The sequence below is a fragment of the Aulostomus chinensis genome, chromosome 5, assembly GCF_037954235.1.
Source record: "Aulostomus chinensis isolate RoL2024-O1b breed Wild chromosome 5, RoL_Achi_v1.0, whole genome shotgun sequence".
Classification (NCBI taxonomy): Eukaryota; Metazoa; Chordata; class Actinopteri; order Syngnathiformes; family Aulostomidae; genus Aulostomus; species Aulostomus chinensis.
In genome coordinates this window covers 14,133,554-14,153,353 of record NC_141324.1, presented here as the reverse complement: position 1 = coordinate 14,153,353, position 19,800 = coordinate 14,133,554, and the positions used below count along the sequence as shown (strand labels likewise).

At 44.8% G+C, this 19,800-nt stretch overlaps 2 protein-coding genes across 6 annotated transcripts; one reads left to right on the top strand and one right to left on the bottom strand.

Moving 5' to 3' along the window:
* Positions 1-338: 338 nt before the first annotated feature.
* Positions 339-11,398, top strand: LOC147261353 (occludin-like). Of its 2 annotated transcripts, none has more exons than XM_086203331.1 (9): positions 339-522; positions 1,266-1,835; positions 2,132-2,335; positions 2,402-2,563; positions 7,060-7,214; positions 8,014-8,250; positions 9,324-9,495; positions 9,709-9,750; positions 10,262-11,398. In XM_086203331.1, exons 2-9 carry the CDS (start codon positions 1,296-1,298, stop codon positions 10,361-10,363), a joined length of 1,614 nt encoding a protein of 537 aa, XP_086059457.1. In that variant the 5' UTR covers positions 339-522; positions 1,266-1,295; the 3' UTR covers positions 10,364-11,398. The 2 variants fall into 2 exon arrangements, with proteins under 2 accessions (XP_086059457.1, XP_086059456.1); XM_086203330.1 differs by having other exon boundaries at positions 339-545; positions 10,262-11,397.
* Positions 10,644-19,054, bottom strand: nr2f6a (nuclear receptor subfamily 2, group F, member 6a). Of its 4 annotated transcripts, XR_015115745.1 has the most exons (7): positions 18,378-19,054; positions 17,413-18,075; positions 15,763-15,857; positions 14,184-14,515; positions 13,783-14,029; positions 13,164-13,471; positions 12,884-13,019 (listed from the first exon to the last, which is right to left on the bottom strand). XR_015115745.1 is itself a non-coding variant. In XM_086203332.1 (6 exons), exons 2-6 carry the CDS (start codon positions 17,679-17,681, stop codon positions 12,745-12,747), a joined length of 1,218 nt encoding a protein of 405 aa, XP_086059458.1. In that variant the 5' UTR covers positions 17,682-18,075; positions 18,378-19,054; the 3' UTR covers positions 10,644-12,744. The 4 variants fall into 4 exon arrangements, 3 of the variants coding, with proteins under 3 accessions (XP_086059458.1, XP_086059460.1, XP_086059459.1); XM_086203332.1 differs by lacking the exon at positions 13,164-13,471 and having other exon boundaries at positions 10,644-13,019; XM_086203334.1 differs by lacking the exon at positions 13,164-13,471 and having other exon boundaries at positions 10,644-13,019; positions 14,184-14,512.
* Between the last annotated feature and the right edge of the window lie 746 nt (positions 19,055-19,800).

The window sequence follows — 19,800 nt, the reverse complement described above, 5'->3', positions numbered from 1 at the left end:
TTATCATGCCTGCTACGATGACGTATATTTATATATATTTTATATATACCGCCACACTCTTAGGTAAAAGCTTAATTGTGTAAAAGCGTGCCAAATAATTAAAAATAGAACGTATAAATAGTATCAGTTGTAGTATTGTTGTTGATAGTTCTGTAATTATAATAATATCCTACTGTTCCATACAATACCATTAAAAAAAAAAAAAGCAGCAAACTCTCCTCCATCACGTTGGATACTGCGGTGCTGGAGGTGACGCTCGTACCGCATCATGCGGGCGTTAATCTTTTACTCCATGGTGAACTCTCGTCAGGGAGGGAGGGGCAGGGGCAGGCGGACCGGGGTCAGGCCTGGGGGAGCGACAGCCTGCCGAGTGGCTGCGGCCCGTCTGTGCTTCAGGAGGCTCCGCAGAGTTCGTTGTTTATATGGAAGTCAAATTCTTTAGGATGGAAAATGGCGATGGTGACAACCCTGGAGGTCTAAAGCGAACGGTGTGTCTTCTGAGGGGGAGCCTCCCGGCCTGAGGTGGGACGCCTGTTATCACCTGGGTACGTTGACAGGCATTTTAGCATTGATAATTGCTTTGTGATGGTGGTTTATGAAGCGTTGTTGAATGCAATAGCTGGGTATTTACCTCGCTAATTATTTATCTAAAGTTATTAAATATTAGTTTAAAACTGTTGTGAAAAGGCTTGAAATTCCTTTTGAGCAGTTTTTTTTGGGGGGGGGGAGCACTAAACTGGAAAGTGATTCAAGGGTGAACATGAAGAAGTGAGGCCTCAGAGCTCATCTACTTTGATGTGCAACCGAACAAATACTGAGCTTTGTCCTGCTCACATATTGAATTACCTGCTGCTGGTGGGGTTCGTTCGTTAATAATAATGTCCTTTTTGGTGTTATTTTTCAGCGTCTTTGTATAATTTAGAATCTCAATCAAATGAGATATTGATAACGGAAGTTGACGCGTTTTAAAGGTAATGGGGAAGCAGCAGAGTGGAGGGACACGTCTGTGGTTGTCCCCAGTGAGCACCGCACATGGCTGCCCCTGCTCACCTCTTATCCGCTGTCTGTCTGAATTATTGAAGCCTGTTGGATTGAGTTCCACTGGAGTGATGAAGTGTGGGACAGCGATACGGGAGAGCAGTGTCCGGGGTAGGCTGGGGTGAATGAAGGTCAGAGAAGTGGGTGCCGGTGCTGAGAAGGTGTTTGGTTTTGTTTTGGTTTTGGTTGATTCTGATGTCTAATGGTCTTTTTTTTTCTTGTTCCAGGTGGAATTGGTGTAACTGTGAAACTGAACCATGTATGAGCCCCGGCACTATGATAGCCCCCCCGTGTACAGCCCGCCTTTCAGCACCACTTCTCACAGCTTCTATCCCCCAAGAAGCGTCCACTCCCCCCAGAGCCACTACATCCCCTACGCCTACACACTCCCCCCAGACTTCCAAGAGGAGAAGCCTCAACACTTCTACCGCTGGTTCTCTCCTCCTGGTTTCGTCAAAACCTTCCAGGGAACCATAGCGCTCATGTGTTTCCTTATCTTTGCCTTTGTGGCATCCACCTTGGTGTGGGACATGAATGGATTTGGGTATGGGGGCTACGGTGGTGGGGCCACAGGGAGTGTAGGGGCAGGGTCAGGATACTACGGAGGCAGTTATGGATACAGCAGCTCCTACATGACGCCGCAGTCTGCCAAGGCGGCGATGATCTCCATGGCGTCGATCAACTTCCTGGTTTCGCTGGGGTTTCTGGTGGGGAGTTTCTCTCGGTCTCAGGCCATGAGAGGATGCAGGTTCTACCTCGCTGTGTTCATCTGTGATATCATTTTAGCGGTGCTTCAGGTGAGTCTTCCTCATCAAAGACTTAACACCTAAATTAAACGCGGAAGAAAAGCAGCAATACACAAGTCGTGTAGATACGTTGCATTCTGGTCTACTGAGTCCAATCCCTGCCCCTGCAATGTGAATCTCTCTCTTTATAGCTAAAGTCAGGTCAGGTTTAGTCATTGCAGATATACCTTGGTCTGAAGTTCTCATGGCAACAACACATTTCTACAGCTTAAAGAAATGCTTGAATGACACGATACAAGCAAGAGCATGAAGGGAGGGGGGGGCCTGACCATCTTCTTGAATTCCAGGGCATCATCGACATCATCTTTGTGATCGGGGTGAACCCGATGTCTCAGAGCTCACAAAGCATGCTCTACAACCCCATGCTGATGATGTGCCAGAACATCCAGGGCACCCCCAGCCTCAGTGGCAGCGTGGGGGCGGGTTTTCCTGGGGGGTACCCCATGTACAATCAGTACTTGCACCACTACTGCTACATGGACCCTGAGGAGGTTAGTGGAACTGTTCTTTTCTGTTTTATTTGATTGTGAATCCTCTAAGTCACTCTTGTTCCTCAGGCGGTAGCGTTGGTGTTGGGTCTCATGGTGGTGTTGGCCCTGTCCCTGTCTGCGTTCTACGCCTACAAGACCCGTAGCAAGATTTGGCGCCACGGCAAAGCTAATATCTATTGGGACAAGCCACTGGTCATGCGGCCTGAGGGGCGGGACGTACAAGACTGGGTGGGTAAAACCGATGCTTTACTTACTTCTTCATGGTACCTCAGGACTTTTGGAATCCATGTGGTTTAAGTTTATTTAAGCTTTTTTTCTGCCAAGTGAGGAAACAACAGCCCCTGATGTCACTTGACATCTCACACAAACATGATCCATTTTTCACGAGTGACCACGACGTGTCACAATCTCTCAGCTGCTCTTAACTCCGACAATGCTGGTCTTTATCTTTGGCACACCCAGGTTTCACTCTGACTGATCATTAACCAGCCTTGTGATAAGAACTGCAGAGAGTAAAGAAACTGATGACAAGCACCGATGAAGAAAAAGAAACAGGCCAGGAGGCTCCTGTTAAAAGCCAGGCGTCACATTTCCGTTTGATTGAACAGATATTTTCATCCACACATTTACTGACGAGGCGGCACAGTGGTGCAGTGAGTAGCACTGCTGCCTCACAGCAAGTGTGTGGAGTCTCCATGTTCTCCCTGTTCCTGTGTGGGTTCTCTCTGGTACTCCAGCTTCCTCCCACAGTCCAAAGACATCAAGAGAGGACGAGGCTGATTGATACTCTAAATTGACTGTAGGTGTGACTGTGAGTGTGAATGGTTGTTAGTCTATATGTGTTGGTCCTGTGATGGACTGGTGACCTGTCCAGGGTGAACCCCGCCTCTCACCAAAGGCTGCTGGGATAGGCTCTGCCCCCCCGTGACCCTGAACAGGATAAGCTGTAGAAAATGGATGGATGACGGATGGATGGTCATTTACCGACACAAGGTTGATATTTGGTGTTTGAGTTAAACAAACTGACGGATTGCCGTGAAATTCGGGACAGATTTATTTTCTCAGAACTTCCAAGTGTTTCTCACCTTTCAAGCACTCACAAATTGGGGTCTTCAGCTTGTGAATGCATTTTTTTCCCCCTCTTGAATCACATTTCTATGAACCCGGAATGCAGAGACAGCCATGTATATTCAGCTCCAAGGTTTAGGTGACTGACAACTAACAACAGTGACAGAAGAACAGCAAATGTGCCCAGAAATGTCCAATTACTAACCCTCAAGCACATTGTCTGGTATGTGCATCAGCTGGTATAATCCATGTCTTCTTTGTCCAGCTGTATGCTCAGTAACCACAGACCCTTTGATTTAATTCCAGTCGTGCAACCATGACGGAGTGCGCAGGAGTGAGTTCAACTGAAAAGTGTTTTGGTTTGTGTCTTTGTTCAAATCAAAGTGTTTAGGGTTTACTGAGCACACGGCTAGACAAAGAAGACATGGGTTATACCAGGTGATGCACTTGAGGGTTTTCAAAGGACATTTTTAGACAGCTTTAGACTTGTTTTGACGGTAAAGCTGTTGTTAGCCATTAGCTTCAAGCTTAATTAAACCAGGCTCTCAAAGCCAGGTGTGTTGAGTGCTGGCTGGGTGGAAAGAACTGTCCCTCTGGTGCTCTCAAAGTTGGGAACAAATCAACAATATCTGTTGCAAGGAGGCCTTGAAGGCCTTTTTGGCTGGAACACATTAGCGTTGTTTTAACGGAGCAGCCATAATGTATCAAAGGCTTTTGTTAATGGAGCTCAAGATTCCTATTTTTGAGTACTTCAAAGGCAAAAAAACCATTTAGTAAATTCTATTTTTTTAATAGACTCCTGACTTTTCATCTATATCAGCATCAGGTTTTTGTTTTGTTTTTTATTTAGGGCCTACATTGACAATAACCCATGCAAACATGGCAATCAAACCTGTCACACATCAGCAACAGTTAATGTGCTGAGCGGAGCTTCAACTCCAAGCACAACATTTCACTTTGTACAAGCGTCACATGGTACACGCTGTATGTAGCTTTTTCAGGTGTTAACCTGTCCACGCGTACAACATCTACAGTTGACCTTACCGACCGCAGATCATGTTCCATGTTCTGCAGACCAGTTAGCATGTAGCAGCTAGTCATGCTGGTGCGATGCTCCACGGCTGCAGCCTCATGTTGTATTTAGCAGTGATGAAATGTTCCACAGAAGCAGAGTACCAGGAATGTTTCTTCTCCACCATGACGCTTTATTGGAAGGGAAGAATCATTTGTGTATCTGGTGAAGTCTTGGCCTACATTCCGCCTGCCATTGTAAAGTTGTTACATCGCGCTGCAGACCCTATTCTGGGGCACTCTTGTATTGCTGGATAGATGCTTGCCTTGCAGGGAGCAGGGAGGCATATATAATGTATGTGGCATGTATAATGTATAAAAAGGCTTGAGTTGCCTCGGTGTTGCTGCGTGAATCCCCACAGAGAACCCGGCGGTAAATGATTCAGTCTGCACGGGGGCTGCGTCTTGCTGCTGCAGATTGGACTCTCAGCTTAAGAGTTGTTTCCAAGTGTTTTCAGATACATTTTGATTTAAGAGAACAGAAAAAAAGAGGTCATTTAGAAATTATGCGGTTGTGATCACAGTATAGAGCAGTGTCTCAGAGAAATTTACAGCATCACTTTTGAAAATGGATAGAATGAATGAATTTTAGGACCAACTCCATTAGGTCTGACATTCCAGCATAAAATGTAGATTATAATTGATAGGCAGAACTTTTCGGTATGATAAGTGAAGCCAGCAGTAATACTTACACCTGCATTGTTTCTTCTGGCCAGCAGAGGGCGACTTCTGGGGTTGCAGGAAAAAAAAAAAAGATCTCAGTAAACCTGATGATTTTATTAACTCAATCTGTATTTTCAAGTCTTCAGCGCGGCATGATATTCTTTTTTTTATGAATTGTACTTCATGAATAAGTAATAGACAGAGTGCTCATTATCATATCCAACTCCACTCCAATCGAGCTCCACAATCTGTTTCAAATATGCTCACCTTCGGCTGCATAATTCCAAGATGGAGACGGCCCAAAGCACAAATTTGAGATTTCAAAATGGGAGACTATAAACATGCCTGGCAACACATGTGCTCTTATATTCATCTATAGATCAAATACTATAAATAGAATCAGTTTTTTATGTCAAAAAATAGAACCTATGAAATATGTAAAGGAGATATGGCTTTGTTTTGTGTTATAGTTGCGACAGCATCATTAGTGAAGCACGGATTAGATCGTCATTATCAACCCCAAACATGGATTTGTTCATTCATTTCTGTTCGCTGGTTGCAGCTTTTAAAAGTCAGGGTTTGTGTTTCTTTAATAATTTAAAAACATCAAGTTGGACTTTTTGAACTTGATGTGGGACTGTCTAACATACCTGTTTATCACGTTTAGTGTCAGTCACTAACGAAACCCGTCATTAGAAGCCCTAAAAGTAAAGAGTTAAGCCACTCAAATACAACTGTCAAATCAATCTGTCAGTTGATCGTTAACCTCTGGGGTCTGGGTCATCCGTACTGACGAACTATTGAAGCTGAGTTCTGCAAGGTGAAGGTGATGATGTTCCAGATATATCTGGCTCAGTACTGCTTTAAAAAAAAAAAAACAACTTAGAAATAACACATTGCAGTTGTCATAGTCATATTGACTTGACCTTTGACTACCCAATTTTCAGGCAACTCTTCAGACCCGGATGGTATTTGAGGCCAGTATTTGTAGGAAGTCCCTCCAGAGGTACTGTGTTTATGATAGACTGGTGGTACGGATGGACAACCTGCAAACGTAACGCCCACAGCTTTTGCTGGGCTCAGAGGCATAAAAAGCTAAATGAAAACACAATCCATAATATTTTATTCATTTTTCAAAACAAAAAGTGAGTCCCTTCATGTACCAGACACAGAAAAAATATGAACCAAAGTATCAAGTTAGTGATTTTCCACTCAGTGATGGCAGGAAAGACCCTCAGGGCTCAGAGTACTTCCAGATGTGAGGGATGTTAGTTCTCAGTGTTTTAACTTTGGCACAGTGACACAAATACTAGCTGGAGTGTAAAATACAATAATTGCTAGCTCTCTCCAGAATCTCAGAGCCTGTCTCCTCAGCTGTCTGCTACCCAGTATCCGATTCCCTGCGGCTTCAGGAGCTTTTCACCTCACAGAGGATCATCCCCCATCTGAGCGTTCATGAGATCTGTTTCACAGGCTGATGGTGGCGTCAGCTCGCTAGACCATCATTCAATCTAATCCAGATGTAGGCCAACGAGCCGAAGGCATTAATGATGCAATATGATGTGTGACGGCAGATTACGCCAGACATAATGCAGCTTTAGCGTTTACTAGTCTTTTTCTTGTGTTGCTTTTTGTAATGTTTTATTTAAAGGATTCTCTCTCTTTCTGGGAATGTAAAAGACTGTGATACTACATGATGCTCTTTACACAATAACTGAAATGTATACAGTAACAGCTGGCTCAGAGGTAGAGTGGCTGTCGTGCAACCGAAGGGTCGCTGGTTTGATCCTCACTTCCCCCGGTGATTGTGTTGAAGTATCCTTGAGCGAGATACTGAGCCCCGAATTGCTCCTGACGGCCTATTGTTGCAGTCTGCTTCTGTATCACGGGGAAACTGACGGTGGTTTGTCTGGATGTCTTAGGTAAGCCACGTTGGAGAGGAGCACAGCACACAGTTGGCGCCGACTGTTGTTATATCAGAGAGAGCAGCATCTGACCTCAGGGAGGAGAAGAGTGCCGTTTCCAACAGCAACGGAGCAGTCAGCATCCACTTGGAGGGAAATTACAACAGCAACGGGTGAGTTGATGCTTAGACCTGAGGACTCCATGAACACCACAGAATGGTCCGAGCAGAAAAAAGACACATGTTCCAGTTTTCTGTGGAAGAGACTCCTGTAAGATGGAGAAGAATGGAATAAAATATTGCAGACTCACGATGACAATCATAAGAATGCACACTTTGTTGAATGGGTTCTGTACTATTATCATTATAAAATCTAACTGCAAAAGCTGTCTGTCCGTCTGTCTAGGACTCAATTATCTCAACAATATTCATTCAAACTTGGCGTGGGCTCGGCTGTGACATCCAGGAAGTGCAGTGATGAGTTTGGAGTCTGGGGTCTGAGGGGCGAGGGTGTGTCAGGATGGCACGCGCTCAGTAGTGTAGTCTGTGTGATACACGGGGCTGTGCAGGGTAAACACCGCAACAGCGCCTGGATTCAGTAGAACCACTTAAAGCAACCTACTGTTCAATCCTCCCATATAAACCTGTCTGGATAATGGCTTCCAGTGTGTGTACACGTTGATTAGGATGCTGGTGGTTTTCGGGGTTGGTGCATGCCGTTATGGGGTGTGTAGCCGACAGGCGTGGAGGGAGGGGTGGCGGGAATCATCGCCGTAAATTAGACGACAACGCTGCATACGCCTGCCATTCTTCAGGAAAATGTTGTCGAGTTCAGCGTCCAATATGTGTGCACATCTTTGCACCTGTGATCAACAGACACACAGGAACATTTTACAATCCTCGCTTTAAAAACCCTTTTTTTCGCACTTTTTTTTGGAAAAGTACAGAAATATTGTGTCTTGTTCTTCCACAGTTTCTGTGAAACTGAGCCTGTGTATCAGAACAGCGCTCCAGTTTGCTCCAGCAGCTCCTCCTGTGAGGCTGACAGCATGAAGAATCCTCCTCACCGGGATAAGAGAGACCGGAGGAGGAGCAGGGGGGCCCGGGCTGCTGCTGAGGAGATGGTGGAGTCCCAGTATGAAACAGGTTACACCACTGGTGGAGACACTGGTAACGAGCTGGATTGGGACCAAAGGGAGGACCTCTACAGGTGAAGTCATCCTGCAGTCCTGTCTTTACCATCCAGACTGAGTTTCTGTGCATTTCATACAAGCAGTCCTATTGTGTGTCACTGAAAGAACCCATGAAAATTAAAAAGTATATAAAAAAACCAAATAGACAAGTAAGACACGATAAGAAATCAAGGTAAAGATGCTGAGATAAATATTTTTGATTCAATTGTTAATATCTAAAAAAAGAAAAACAGCATATTTTGCTGAAATTTTTTGTTCATTGTTTTTTAAATTAAAACAGGGGTTATAGTGAAAATGGGGGGTACATCTAAAAAGATTTAAAAACTTTTAAAAAGGCCATAATTATTACAAACAGTACTATCACTACTATGAAATACTGCTTGAGTTTTAAATACATTTTTATATTCGGCTATTTTTGACCCTGCCTGTATGTACGTGTGCCCAAAACTTGCACTTGGAAGGTGCGGGAACTCCAGAATTCGAGGGATCAGTAACACACTCTCAGATATGAAATGGATCGTGTTCTGGATGGGAGATCTGGAAGACCTTTTATTTTGGCAGCCGTTGTTTTTGACTAAACTATATTTGCGCTCTGTATCCACGCTGCCATCTTGTTGGAGGGATGCGCTCTCTTCGTGCCGATAGTTGAAAGATGTCACACAATACAAAAATGTGAATGTTAAAATTAGACCTGCTATGATGCGTTTATTGAACAGTTTAACTGTAAGACTCACATTAATGACTTTCGAAGAACATCAACAGCTTGAAGCCAGAAAATAAGCATATGGTTAAAAAAAAAAAAAAAAAAAACCTTGTAGGGCAAGGCTGAATTTTTAGAAATTAATCAGTGAGAAGGATGACTTTCTTCTGGCTTTACTTTCCATAATTAATAAGAATATCAAACTTGGCCTGAAACAAAAACAAAAAAAGTTCATATTATTTCTGAGAACATTGTTGTAACACCACAAATACTTGCCAGTGACTGTAAGGCAAACTGGCCGATGTTTCTCATTTAAAACTTGCAGAAGAAGCAAATTCAAGTTTGGATTTAAGGATCATTTCATTTGTTCATGTTCACCCTCGTCCCAAGGCGGTACCCAGAGATCATTTCAGACCAGCAGCGCCGGCAGTACAAGAGGGAGTTTGACTCCAACCTGGCTCGCTACAAGAGTCTGTGTGAAGAAATGGATGACATCAGCAACCAGATGCACAAGCTGAGCCGGGAGCTGGACACCCTGGACGAGAGCTCCATCAAATACCAGGTACAGAGACAACCGCCATGTAATGAAACTGCAGAACGAGCAAATGTAACAAAAACACATCAAGTAGTACAGAAGCAGTTTCATACATCTGACATTTCTGGGTGCAAATAGGCAAAATAATTTGTATTTAGCTTTAATTTTGTATTTTGTACATTGCGTTTATTAAATAAAATCATCAGACTGTACAAAGAGAACTTGTATTTCCTCTTTCAGGGTGTAGCAGATGAGTATAACCGCCTGAAAGACCTGAAAAAGGTGAGTGGACCCTGCAGGGTCATCACGTGACTGTGACCAAGTAGTCAGACGTTCTTAGGCTCATTTCACTTTGGTTCTGTGTGGCAGATGATAGATTCAACTGGCACAGCATCAGCCAGCTAGCATAGCCTAGCATCGAAGCTGGAAACAGCTAGCGCGGCTGAGAGCAAAGCTAACATTTCTTGGCCGGGAGAAGTGACTTCCTGGAGTTTCTCTTGGCAAGTGACTGTGTAAAAGCGCCATGTGTCTCCTTTACACTTCAGTGTGCAGATTAAACAAATGAATGCACCACTTAATTACAGGCCAGCTCTTAAAAAGGGACTTATGAGCATTCAAAGTACATTGTAAACTAACAACTTATAGGCTGTTATGAAGAATGAATTAATTCTGTGTTCGACCTAATTACAGCACAAAAACACACACATGGATATAATAAGTAGCTCACAAGGATGTTTTTTAAGAATATGTATTTTATTGGATACTCGCTTGATGAAACTCTTCTTTCCCTCAGATGCCAGACTATCAAGCAAAGAAAAAGGAGAACAAAGAACTACGGCAAAAACTTTTCCACATCAAACGTCTGGTGAGAAACTACGACCGCGGCCTTTGTTAGCGTGTCTGCAAACGCTGGAGACGGATGAAGCAGCGTTCATGTTCTGAGGCCCTCAAGCTGGCCCCACAGTCACTGACCCGCTGCCGGTTTTGACCTTCATGTTTACAACTTCTGCAGCTGCCAGAACAGAATTCTGGCCGAGCTACTGGACTTTACACCTCCCGATTCTACTGTGACAATTTCACTGCCTAATTGTTTGAAAAGGAATGAACATTTGGTTTTGTATGAAATTGATTTTTGCCATGAACGAAGCCCCCTGAGTTATAAATTCGAGTAGACGTTTCATGTTGCAGTGTTTATTTGGCATTCTTCATACAGATGTAATTACAACACTTTCTTTTTCTCCAAGAAGTCTGAGAAAACAAACATAACAAAAGACACATCGTCACCTTTTGATTCTTTAATTAATAACCTTGCCATACACATAAAATTTGAAAACTTAAGAATTCAGAAACACAAAGATAAGAAAACATTAATAGTATATTTATCCTTTTTTTAATTTTTTTTTTTTGTACGAGATGGTTGTGTAAGTTTGAGGACAAAAAGAAGAATATCCTGACAACTTTCAGGGCCTGGTGGTAAATCAAGAGGCGGAGCTTATTTTTCATCAATAAACACTGATTTTCTTTTTTTTTTATATATATATATATCTTATTAACGATTTAGTAAACTTGCCTCTTGAAGTACCAGCGTGAGGTAAGTCCCGGTGGACCAGCGAAACAGGGCCCGACTTCATTCATCTCACGACATAAGTTTTGGTTTTGAAGATCCTCCCAGTGCAGTTGTTCCACCAGAGTATCACCCAGTAGGACTCAAGGTCACCCCATCAGTCGCTCGCTCGGTGACTCCAGAGACGAGACCAACCCTCCCCCTCCATTTGTGTCGCATCAGCCGTGGTAGCGTAAAGAGAAGCTTCTTTTTTTTTGACATCCAAACAGATGACAAGAGGTATTTTTCATGTAAATACATATATAAAAACATTTAGGAGCTAACAGTGAAAGCAATACTTTAATATGTAAATGAATTACATAATGTAAAAATGAAACAACTCAGCAGAGATCCAAAACATTTGAACATGCAAAAAAAAAAAAAGAAAAAACGAACAAAAAAAAAAGAAAAGAAAAGACAAAGTCGACCTCAATATATACACATTTTAATAGGGATCGTTTCCCCCAGAAACTGGTATTTAACTGGTAGTGTTGGTGATAAACTCTCTGATCAACTGCTCCCAGTTATTTTACTTTCAACCCGAAACCTTGGTTGGATGAATTCACCTGGCAGCCTGCTGTTTCTCCAACAAAAAGAGCTCTTTCCAAATCATTTCTTGTTTATTAAAAGAATGAATTCCCCCGTCAGTCAGTCAGTCACGTTCAAAAGTGAAAAGGACTTTTGGGGATTTTTGAAAAAGACAAATGATTGTGATGCCTGTAAGACTCATTTCATATTTCACAGGTGTCCCAAATTCATACTGAATAACAAGGCAGTTGTCAAAAAGAAGGCGGTTTCTGGTGAACAAACGGAGGTTCGTGTTTTTACAACGTATCAGACTAAAGCATTCTGACGTGTTAGTGAGGTATTAGTCCGCTTTTGGAACTGTGGCTTCTGTTTCAAACCTTCTTCTACAGCGACGGCGAGCCCTGTGTGTGAATTAAAAAAAAAAAAATGCATTGTTCACGAAGCAGTCACAAGAGTCCGTGTCCATGCTTTGTGTACCAATCGATGGATTTCAAAACATCTCTGAGGACGATCACTTTGGTGATTCTTTTCTTGGTTTGACTTTATTCTCTGTCTTGAGGAGCTTCCTTGCCTCGGTCCTCGGCGTTGAGGTAAGAGCCCCCAGACTGCCTTGTGCTGAGTCCACTGTGCACTCACAGCTTTCCGATGCTTCCAGCCTCTTTAGAGTAGTAATGCTGTGTTGTGGAGTTACCAGAAATGTTATTTATTAAAAACGCAAAATGGGCCCAGTGTGGGACTTTCAGTAGCAGGCCAGTTTTGTCCTCTAAATGGGTTTGTAGCAGGGTGCTGCTGCCCTCTACATGAAACTGCAGTGTCTTTAGTCTCTGTGGCATGTGGGTGGTGACATGACTGGCTGTGGCGGCCATATCGGAGCCAGCACGAAGAGCTGTTCTCTGGCACCAGAACCACTGGGCTGGCAATAAGACCGCTCCAGCCTGGCACCGGCTCGTCTCTTCTCGGGAGGCCCGAGTGGAGACAGAGGGCTCGTTTCATGAGGGGGAATAGAGCGGTTACAGTACAGGACATGTGACGGCCAGCTGGCACTGGAGTTTGATAACCACACAGATGGATAGTGATGAGTCAAGAGGTTTCCCGCGGGTCCTTGTCGTCACTAATCCCAGACGGAAACCTCATCCATCAGGGGGTTACTGTCCTGGGACATACGGCCAGCTGATTGAGCTTCCGGAGAGCTGCATGTCACGGATCAGCGTCTCAATGGGGGTCTTTCCTACCAAGCGCATAAAAAAGAGCTGGGAGATGAGGTTGGCGGGAACGGCGCGCAGGGCGGGGAGGCGCAGGAGCAGGCGGCCGAAGCGCTGAGGCTGACTCGGGTACTGCATCCTCTCGTACTCCGTCAGCGCCACCTGGGCTTTCTCCTGCAGAGACTCCACATGGACCGGGTCTGTCAGACCACAGGCATCTGAGAGGGGAGGAGGAGGAGGAGGGAGTTACTCAATAGTGTGGGCAGGTTACGTAAAGAGTCGTGATGAGCTGAGAGGACGGATGAAATCCCAGCAAATCACCAGAGTGAATGCCCTTGAGGAGGACATATGAAATATTGTACCTCATCAGCTTCTGACCCTGAAGAAAACATTTGAACCCCCAAAGCAGCTCATGAGCTCATTTAGTTCTGACTAAGGTCTGACTGCTCTTAAAGGTATCACACACAAGCAGCATCTGGAACGCAGCAGAGACAAGTTGAAAGTAAAAAAAAAATGATGCAGAATGATTCATATCATGACTTATTACTCAGGTCCTCCAGTAAAACGTTACTGCCCTTTCTTTGATGAGCCAGCAGATGGCGCCAGAGGGGGAACATGGCCAATTACTGTGGTAAACTGTTGCCATTTAGCACAGCTAATCTTGGGGACACTGGAGTCAAAGATACACATAAGCAACTTTATTAGGTTGGTTACAGCCCTGATATAAATATTCCTTAATGAGGATCATGATTTTAATTGATCGTTCATTGGTCATTTTGGCTGTTTAACTGTACATGATTATAGCAACAAGTGTTCATAATCGTTCTCATTTCGAATATTTGGAAGGATTCATCTGCATTGCAAGTTTCTTCCTACACGGGATCAATAAAAGTCAACCAGTCCAGCTCCCTCACGTGTTTTTTGCGGAACATGTTGTTACAACTACAGCAGATAAAGCTGGGATCAGTTAAGGACAATCACCTGGCGAGAAGAGTGCGATGGCCTTGAGGCAGCTATACTCCGCCGAGTCCACTTGCAGTCTGGTCAGCTTATCCACTTGGTCCTGGAACACCCTCACCTGGTCCATGAAGGACACCACGCGCTCCGCAGACATGGGCGACGAGTGAAAGCCGGCGGCGGCAAGAAGGGGAGCCATGTGGAGGGGCAAGGCCGACTGAGCGGCGTTGAGGATAAACAGCTCGCTCCAGCTCAGCCTCAGCAGGGCCACCTGCGGTTGTGTAAATCAGATGACCCTGCACTCTTCTCATCCATTTTAAATGTTCACGGTATGCATGTCATAATTATTACAAGTTCCTTCACTTTTGTGTAAATGTCATTTTTCAATTATAAGAAACTATAAGAAACCCTTTTCATCCACTGACCTGATCTGACACCGGAAGCTCGGGGAAATAAGGGATGTTTCTGGCCCACTCCACCGTGCTGAAGAGGAGCCGCGCGGCCAGCTCACAGATGTTGTCGATACCCATGGCATTATCTGGACCCGCCTGCTGGTTGTACTGGTGCCCGTAGCGACTGCTGGGGTACGGCTCGGCTCTCAGCAGCTGGGAAATGAGCTCTGATACTGGCTGACCGCCACCACTCCCTCCATTGTTGTTGTTATAGAATTCTCCACCTCCAAGGCCACTGACGCCACCTATAGGTGTGATGGAGGGACTGAGGCTAGGCTGAGGTGGTATACGACCGCGTTGAACTGCTGTAGTTTGGTTGGGGGACAAAGGGGAGGGAGGGAAGGAGCAGGAGCAAGAGCAAGAGCAAGAGCAAGAGCAAGAGCGGGAGAGGAGCGGAGAGGACAGGAGAGGAAGTTAAGCCAGGACAAGATAAGAAGAGGAGAAAATTGTGAAGGACAAGGGGAGATAAAGGAGGCGATTTGGGAAATGAAATAGAGAAGGGAAAAAAGTTAAAATGGAGTTCAGGCAGCAGTGTACGTCAGATTATATACAGACAGGATTGACCCGATTAGGAAGCTATTCCTCTAGATTAAAGGCAGGTGAAACTGTTGAAATTTCTTCTTCTGTTCGTCAGGTTAGACGAAGGTTATCAATATGTAGACAAGTACCACTTGAAGAAGAAAAAGTTGTTTCTCTTCTCCAAAATATCGCATGAGCCAGAAACATGGCTAAAGATCCTGAGCTGTGACGCCGATGAGACCTTCTCAACACGTGTCCTGCAGGAGATCCCTGGAGGAAGCTGGTGAACCCCTGGCAGCCAAAGGAATGCTGCTCTGTGGCTAACCCTGACCTCTGACCTCCCAGTGGAGGCGGTCAAGCAAACTGAATTTCTCTTCAGGGAGCAATAATGAGTCTCATAAGCAAGTTTATGATCTGTGTGTATGAGGAAAACACAACCCTGACACATCCGATCCTCCAATCAAAACCACTCCGTTTCATCTGTTACAGCCCTCCAGTTTATGAGCATTCCAGAACAAAAAAATACTACGTTGATTATTTTCTGTGTTTCAATCAGCAACCTGTTGAGTGACGCCTCACTGGGGCTTCACCACTTAAGGTGAAATCACACATTGGATTCTGGCTGATCGAGCCAACAAGGCAGCTGCATTTGAGCAGCTTCAACCGGGGGATTAAGCCTCGGGGACACAGGTGTCTTAGCGATGCATCCCTCTCAGTCACTCTTAGGCAACCACTAGATTAAGCCACTTAGCACATGGCATTGAGCTGACGTGCACGGCTAGCTTAGCCATGATAGGGCCCAGACAGCCTTGTTGACATTTCCTCAAGGTTAGGGAGCAGAAGATAATGAGAAAGGCAAATGTAACCGGGATTTTTCTCCCCTTTAGAGCAGCTTATTTGCATTAGCAGCTGTCTAAAGGACATACGAGCTCAGTTACACCATTGAAATATCAAATAAGCACAATCATAGTCTTCGATCCCTCTTGTCTGCTCAGACTGGACGGTAGATTTACGGATCAGGATGGGCAGATACCTTCTTTGCGCATGCCAACACGAAAACACTTCTTGAGCCGACAGTACTGGCACTGGTTCCTGTGGTGTTGGTCTATCTGACATTCCCTGTTTGACCTGCAGAAGGAGAGAAATAATTGTATTTGTAACATTTATGATTGAAATGCTAATAAATGTGAACTGAGAAACGCAAAGTCATCATCTTCAATTAAGAGCCATTATAGATTCTCTGACGAGGCTTGATGAGTGTCTGCAGACTGATACCAACACTCCCTCGATGATTCTCCGCAACATTAATAATGCATCAGGAAACTAGGTTGTATGAACGTGCAACCTAAATATGACATTTTGAGTCTGTATGATGAAAAATGACAGAGTAGCTACTGACTGCTTGTTGGGTCTGCTGTCAATGGATCATCTGGATTTTGTGCTACAACTGCTTTGTCACATTAAAAGCAAATGAGCTTGTTTTTGTTCTGTGACTAAAATCTGAAGTAACTGGTCAACACCAAGTCAGCAGCCAGTATGGAAAGAAATACAGTTTAAAGTCAAACAATACAACAACAGCCCATTTTATGAGGTCATTTCATGGAAAACAGTAGGTTTGTTGATTTTATACAGTACATATACACATTTATCCATCTATATAAATAGATATATCTATATATATAGATGGATAGATAGATAGATAGATAGATATGTGTATGTATAATATATGTATATGAATATATATATATACATACACATAAATAAAAATATACATGTGTATGTACATACACATACATTTGTTTTTGTCAAATTATCTTGGATTAATTCTTTTTTAAAATCAAGAATTGTGATGCAAAATTTCTCAGTCTAAATCTCAGCTAAAAAAAACACAAAATGTTCGATTTTTCATTACAGGATCACTAAAATCTTCAAACCACCTTGAAGAAAATGACATTTTCAACTGATCCTGATTACCCAGCAGGACTAATACGATGAACATCGACTGGATTACCAGATGTTTCCCCGTTCGGAACGCAGGATATCTGCAGGTCATCTGTATCAGCAGATATTAGGCAGTTTTGCAAATGAAACGGCGCCACTCAGACATTTATGTTGCTCATCATCGGTGATGATTGATGAACTGTCGCTTCTGTTTTGACAATAAAGAAAAACGTCACCTCTTCAAGCTCAAAACGCTTGCATTTGTTTGGCGTGTATTAAGTCTATTTGTATCGTTTTGTTACAAAACGTGAACGTCATATGAACTTATTTGTATACAAACAATATTGTATACAAAACAATGTTGTTATGTTTAAATATCAGCTGTGGGGCAAATCTGCTTTAAAATATTGCCATATCGAATAACTGCAAAATCCATAACTGGGCATCCCTATCTGCCATAGAAATGTATATATTACACACACATATATATATATAACAATTTATATCAAGTCAGTTTCCATTCCGTCGGTAATTTGGGGGGAATTTTATTGAATGAAGGCGAATGTCTTGGTAGAGATGCAGTTTGTTTACTCGACATGTTGGAGAGCCACGTGTTATGCAAATTAAACTCTTTGATGAATTTGATTTCTAACGCCTGTGATTAATCCTTGTGTAGCTGACGTAACGGAGTATCGGGGTGAAGCAGCGTGTGAACACACATTACCCAGCATGCCCCTCTCACCTGCAGGTGTAGCTGAGGTTACGTCTCACGCTCCTCTTGAAGAAGCTCTTGCAGCCCTCACAGGTGAACACGCCGTAGTGTTTCCCGCTCGACTTGTCCCCGCACACCACGCAGTCCACCACGCAGGCTTTGTCGTCGTCGCCGGCCTCCATATCGCTGCCCCCCGCCTGAGGGGAGCCGTCCTCCTCCTCCCCCCTCAGGTAGCTCTTGTCTCCCAGCCCGTTGGTGCCTCCATTGGGATCTCCCCAGCCCCCACTCACCATGGCCATCGCTTGGTTACCGAACCACCGAAGAAGAAAATGCGACAGGCAGCCAAGATGTCTGGTTGCTGTCAAGGTAACATAAATACCAAAAGCCCGACGAGTGCGTGTTTCCTCTCAGTGGGCGAGCCTCATTAGCTTGCTAGGAGTTTTTAGCATCTAGATGCTAAGCTAACAGATGTCAATGAGAGAAAAATAGGCTTTGATGAGGCAGGAGGGGGGAAAAAAAAACAGTCTCAGTCTCCTCCCACTCCACTATGACCTGGAAACACTCCTAGCATGGCAACTTTTGTGAATCAGAAAGTCCCCTTCTTCGGCTAGCTCGCTCTCGGTGGTTTTGTTGCCTTCAAAACCGACTCGTGAGATAATGAACCTGGTCCAGCGCTCGCCTCAGCCACGCAACCTTCCACAGGAAACAAAGAGTCAAACACAGCACGTCCTGGTAGACGTCAGTAAACTGGCACTTGCTAATGACATGAGGTGAGAATGGTCCATCAGGCAGGCGGCTCACACACCCAGCTCTGTCTGTAATGGCTGAAAAAGGACCTCTGTGCAGCTCGCCTGAGCACATGCCTGGAGAGCCTCTGACCACCCCTCTTAAAGTACCCCTACACTGCTGGATTTGTCCTTGCTCTCTCTCTCTCACACACACACACACATACACACACACATTCAAATCCTAACTAGAAATGATGCAGAGCTTACCTCTGAGTGACCACCGGCGTGCTGTGTGTCTCTTAAACCCCGCGCTGCCTCTGGATCTTCCTTCTGTAATCCTCTCAGCGGCAGCATTGTGACCCACGATCAAGGTATTCCACAGATCACTTTCATGAAGTGGTGGGCTTCTTCTCAGCAGCTGGCGGTGACGTGGACTATCTGGACTGACTTCCAAAATACACAACACAGCGTCTGTTCGAGTAGCTGCTCAGCTCAAGGAAGTCCTCTCTGTTGTAGCGCCAGTAGTTGTGACAATATCCTCTGTGTTGCTGCCTTGCCAAAAAAAAAAAAAAATCAATAAAGCGAGGGGTCTGCGTCGACCCCTGTCCTCCCCGTGGTTGCTCTCCAAGCACCCATGCAGGCTTCCAGCCTTTTGTCGGTGCTTGCCCACCAAGAACTAATGACTTGCGGCCTTGTCCCTGTGTATGTGTGTGTGTGTGTGTGTGTGTGTGTGTGTGTAGCCTTTCAAAAAGAAAGAGTGAGAGGGAGAGAGAGGTGGGGGTGGAAGGAAGAGACGGGTGCTTCTCTTCCCCCTTTCTGTCTCTCCAGGGTCCAGAAATCAAATTATGAGTCAAGAAAATGGCCAGAGCCTGAGACAGGTTGGATTTCTCAGCGTTAGCTTTTTCTGCTCGCCTCCCCCTCTCCTCTTGTGTGTCTGTTTTCCTCTGACCTATTTGTGTGTGTTGAGAGAGAGGGAGATCAAGCAGAGCAAGCCAGAGGGAGGGAGGGAGCTGTGTGTGCAGAGGGGGAGGGGACAGGCTGTATGTGTGTGTGTGTGTGTGTGTGTGTGTGTGTGTGCGCGCGCGCGCGTGTGTGCGCGCGCGCGCGTGTGTGCGCGCACAGTCCCAGGGATTTGACACTACTATTCAAGCCCTGTGGTTACCATGGTGTCGACTGCCTTATATGGCCATTGGAGTCAAAGAGCAAAGAGAGTGGGCTGTTTGGGGCAACACGCACACACACACACACAGAGGAAGAATGTGGAGGATCTCTCTCCCCTGAGATGCAGAGAGCATGACCCCAAGGCCTCAAAATACGTCCTGACAATACCAGATTACCCAGACGCCCCGGCTGCAATGGATCTGAACCAGCCGCCGTCTTCTAGAAGGCCAGCAAATGTTGCATTACCGCTTTGTGTTCATGATTTTTTGGAAGAAATTTGTATTCCTCTCATGATTAACACACTTTGATCTGGCGTTCATGTGAGCAGCCACGTGAAAACTGCTTATTGTTCTGGAAATGAAGGTGACCATTTTGTGGTCATCACTCATTACTCAAAGGCCCCCTTGTGTCTGCGCTTTGTGGAGCCATCGTGATTTGTGATGGAGGTTTGCCCCCAGAGGTCACGCTGACTTTCACACCCTCACCACGCTAAAACCCAGGGTCACATGCAGATAAAGGGCAAGGGAGG

Coding starts and splice junctions, on each gene's coding strand:
- LOC147261353 (XM_086203331.1), top strand. CDS start 1,296: ATGTATGAGCCCCGGCACTATGATAGCCCCCCCGTGTACAGCCCGCCT. Junction 8,251..9,323: donor CAAAGGGAGGACCTCTACAG/GTGAAGTCATCC, acceptor CCTCGTCCCAAG/GCGGTACCCAGAGATCATTT. Junction 9,751..10,261: donor GCCTGAAAGACCTGAAAAAG/GTGAGTGGACCC, acceptor TCTTTCCCTCAG/ATGCCAGACTATCAAGCAAA.
- nr2f6a (XM_086203332.1), bottom strand. CDS start 17,681: ATGGCCATGGTGAGTGGGGGCTGGGGAGATCCCAATGGAGGCACCAAC. Junction 14,030..14,183: donor AGCTTCCGGTGTCAGATCAG/GTCAGTGGATGA, acceptor ACACAACCGCAG/GTGGCCCTGCTGAGGCTGAG. Junction 13,020..13,782: donor CATCGCACTCTTCTCGCCAG/GTGATTGTCCTT, acceptor CTCCCCTCTCAG/ATGCCTGTGGTCTGACAGAC.